The 3,223-nt window shown below is 46.6% G+C and overlaps 1 protein-coding gene across 1 annotated transcript in view; it reads right to left on the bottom strand.

Annotated features, from left to right (window-relative positions):
- The window catches only part of LOC307027306 (NLR family CARD domain-containing protein 3-like), a gene marked incomplete at its 5' end in the record, with an annotated part of 32,819 nt that extends 30,269 nt beyond the window's left edge, over positions 1 to 2,550 (bottom strand). Inside the window, 3 exons of the mRNA XM_079695529.1 lie at positions 1 to 138; positions 241 to 2,057; positions 2,533 to 2,550. The exon at positions 1 to 138 is cut by the window's left edge and continues 36 nt beyond it. Coding sequence (XP_079551655.1) covers positions 1 to 138; positions 241 to 2,057; positions 2,533 to 2,550 — 1,973 coding nt within the window. The remainder of the gene's footprint in view (positions 139 to 240; positions 2,058 to 2,532) is intronic.
- Between the last annotated feature and the right edge of the window lie 673 nt (positions 2,551 to 3,223).

Below are 3,223 nucleotides of genomic sequence, written 5' to 3'. Positions count from 1 at the left end.
CCAGCAGACAGCAGCTTCACTCCTGAATCCTGCAGGTCGTTGTTACTCAGGTCCAGCTCTCTCAGACTAGAGGACTGGGAGCTGAGGACTGAGGACAGAGCTGCACAGCTTCTCTCTGACAGGTTACAGTCACTCAGTCTGGAGAGGAATCAGCAATACAGAATAAATCAATAACAAACTTGTATTTGTTGCTGAATAAATAAAACTACATTTAACCTGGGTAGTTATGTGTTCACGTACAGAGCTTTGTTGGAGGCTTTGACCACTGGCAGCAGCCTCAGAAGAGCCTCCTCTGAAGCAGAGTATCTCTTCAGGTCAAACACGTCCAGATCTTCTCCTGATGACAGTAAGATGAAGACCAGAGCTGACCACTGAGCAGGAGAAAGATTATCTTCAGAGAGACGTCCTGATCTCAGGTACTGTTGGATCTGCTCCACTAGAGAACCATCATTCAGTTCATTCAGACAGTGGAACAGGTTGATGCTTCTCTCTGCAGACAGATCCTCTTCAATCTTCATCTTGATGTACTGGACAGTTTCCTCTTCAGTTCCTGAGTCACTTCCTGTCTGTGTCAGCAGGCCTCGTAGGAGTTTCTGATTGGTCTGCAGAGAAAGACCCAGGAGGAAGCGGAGGAACAAGTCCAGGTGTCCGTTTGGACTCTGTAAGGCCTGGTCCACAGCACTCTGGTAGAGATGTATTAGTGTAAGTTTGACCTTATACTGCTGGGAGCTTGATTGTTCTTCTGCCAGCAGGTTGACTCCAGAGGTGATGAAGGTCAGATGGACATGAAGAGAAGCCAGAAACTCCTGAACGCTCAGATGGACGAAGCAGAACACCTTGTTCTGGTACAGTCCTCTCTCCTCTCTAAAGACCTGTGTGAACACTCCTGAGTACACTGAGGCTGCTCTGATATCGATGCCACACTCTGTCAGGTCGGACTCATAGAAGATCAGGTTGCCTTTCTGCAGCTGCTCAAAAGCCAGTTTCCCCAGAGCCTCCATCATCTTCCTGCTCTCTGGACTCCAGTGTGGATCTGTCTCAGCTCCTCCATGATACTTGATGTTCTTCACTTTGGACTGAACCACCAGGAAGTGGATGTACATCTCAGTCAGGGTCTTTGGCAACTCTCCTCCCTCTCTGGTTTTCAACACCTCCTCCAGAACTGAAGCAGAGATCCAGCAGAAGACTGGGATGTGGCACATGATGTGGAGGCTTCGTGAGGTCTTGATGTGGGAGATGATGGTGCCGGCCTGCTCCTGATCTCTGAACCTCTTCCTGAAGTACTCCTCCTTCTGTGGGTCAGTGAACCCTCGGACCTCTGTCACCATGTCCACACACTCAGGAGGGATCTGATTGGCTGCTGCAGGTCGTGTGGTTATCCAGAGGCGAGCAGAGGGAAGCAGCTTCCCCCTGATGAGGTTTGTCAGCAGCACATCCACTGAGGTGGACTCTGTGACATCAGTCAGGATCTCAGTGTTGAGGAAGTCCAGAGGAAGTCGACTCTCATCCAGACCGTCAAAGATGAACACAACCGGGAACTGATCAAACCTGCAGATTCCTGCGTCTCTGGTTTCAGAGAAGAAGTGATGAACAAGTTCCACCAAGCTGTACTTGTTCTCTCTCACCACATTCAGCTCTCTGAAGGTGAATGGAAATATGAACTGGATGTCCTGGTTGGCTTTGCCTTCAGCCCAGTCCAGAGTGAACTTCTGTGTTAAGACTGTTTTCCCAATGCCAGCCACGCCCTTTGTCAGCACTGCTCTGATTGGTGCATCTCTTCCAGGTGAGGCTTTAAAGAAGTCTTCTTGTCTGATGGTTGTTTCTGGTCTGTCTGGTTTCCTGGATGCTGTTTCAATCTGTCTGACCTCATGTTCCTTGTTGACCTCTGCAGACCCCCCCTCTGTGATGTAGAGCTCTGTGTAGATCTGGTTCAGAAGGGTTTGGTTTCCTGCTTTAGCGATGCCCTCAAACACACACTGGAACCTCTCCTTCAGGGTGGATTTGAGTTTACTGCACACTGCAGCAGGAGTTCCTGAATGAACAAACAACAAGTGAAACTAGAGAATACAATTCCAGAAGAAATTGCTAGTGGGAATGCTTTATGCTGAAAAGCTGACGCTGAACTGCTATGCTGAAATGTAATGTGTAAGAAGAAAGTGAAGAAATTAGATTTAAATGATACATGAAAACTGGGGGCTTGAAAGCTTGGAAAAGCATCAGAATATTTGAACTGCAACCTTTTGAACTAACTTGATTGCGAATGATCTGTCGCCATGGCAACGGCATTTGATGACACCCCATAATGCGCTTAGATGCGTTGATGGCTGCATCGTTACCAAACCTGTCAAGTGCTGGGCCGTTTGGAACATTTTCACTGAAGTTATGAGAAAACCGTGTTTCATGGCGAGCATTGTGTTGACATGGCAACGGCATTTGAAGAAACCCCATATTTGACGTATAGCTGTTGAGGCATGGATCGGTGATATACAAGTGAAGTTTGGGGGACGAGCGGACCGTTTCCACTGGACTTACAGCGACATCGTGCTTCATGGCGAGTGGTCTGTCGCCATGGCAACGGCATTTGATGACACCCCATAATACACTTAGATGCGTTGATGGCTGCATCGTTACCAAACCTGTGAAGTTTTGGGCCGTTTGGAACATTGAGAGAGAGAGAGAGAGAGAGAGAGAGAGAGAGAGAGAGAGAGAGAGAGAGAGAGAGAGAGAGAGGAAGATATAGAGGAAGAGGAAGATATAGAGGAAGATATAGAGGGAGAGGAAGATAGAGAGAGAGAGAGAGAGAGAGAGAGAGAGAGAGAGAGAGAGAGAGAGAGAGAGAGAGAGAGAGAGAATGAAATGAACAGTTAGAACTGACTCTTGATCGCCCTCTCTCTCTTCTCTTGAACGGCATATAATGATGACACCCCATAATTGACGTAGAGGGCACGACCATTAACCATTATTAGTGGAATGCACTATAGTACTTCAAATCTTTATTCTTCCCCTTATTTCAGCCAATACTTTGGCTCTCCATAACTTCAGCTTATTTTCAGCTACAGAAACCATTCAAATATTAAAGTATTCAGCCTTTTCAGCAATCGATGGGAAACTTTCAACCTTTTCAAAATATTTCATACTTTTTGAAATATTCAGCTTTTTAAACTCTTTTTTTAACATTAAAGTGAATGGGAATCCACTTTTCCTACACTTTGCGCCAAATGCT

Source organism: Notothenia rossii (assembly GCF_949606895.1).
Source record: "Notothenia rossii genome assembly, contig: scaffold_164, whole genome shotgun sequence".
Lineage (NCBI taxonomy): Eukaryota > Metazoa > Chordata > Actinopteri > Perciformes > Nototheniidae > Notothenia > Notothenia rossii.
The sequence above is the reverse complement of the archived record's forward strand: the minus strand, read 5'-3'. Positions and strand labels throughout refer to the sequence as shown.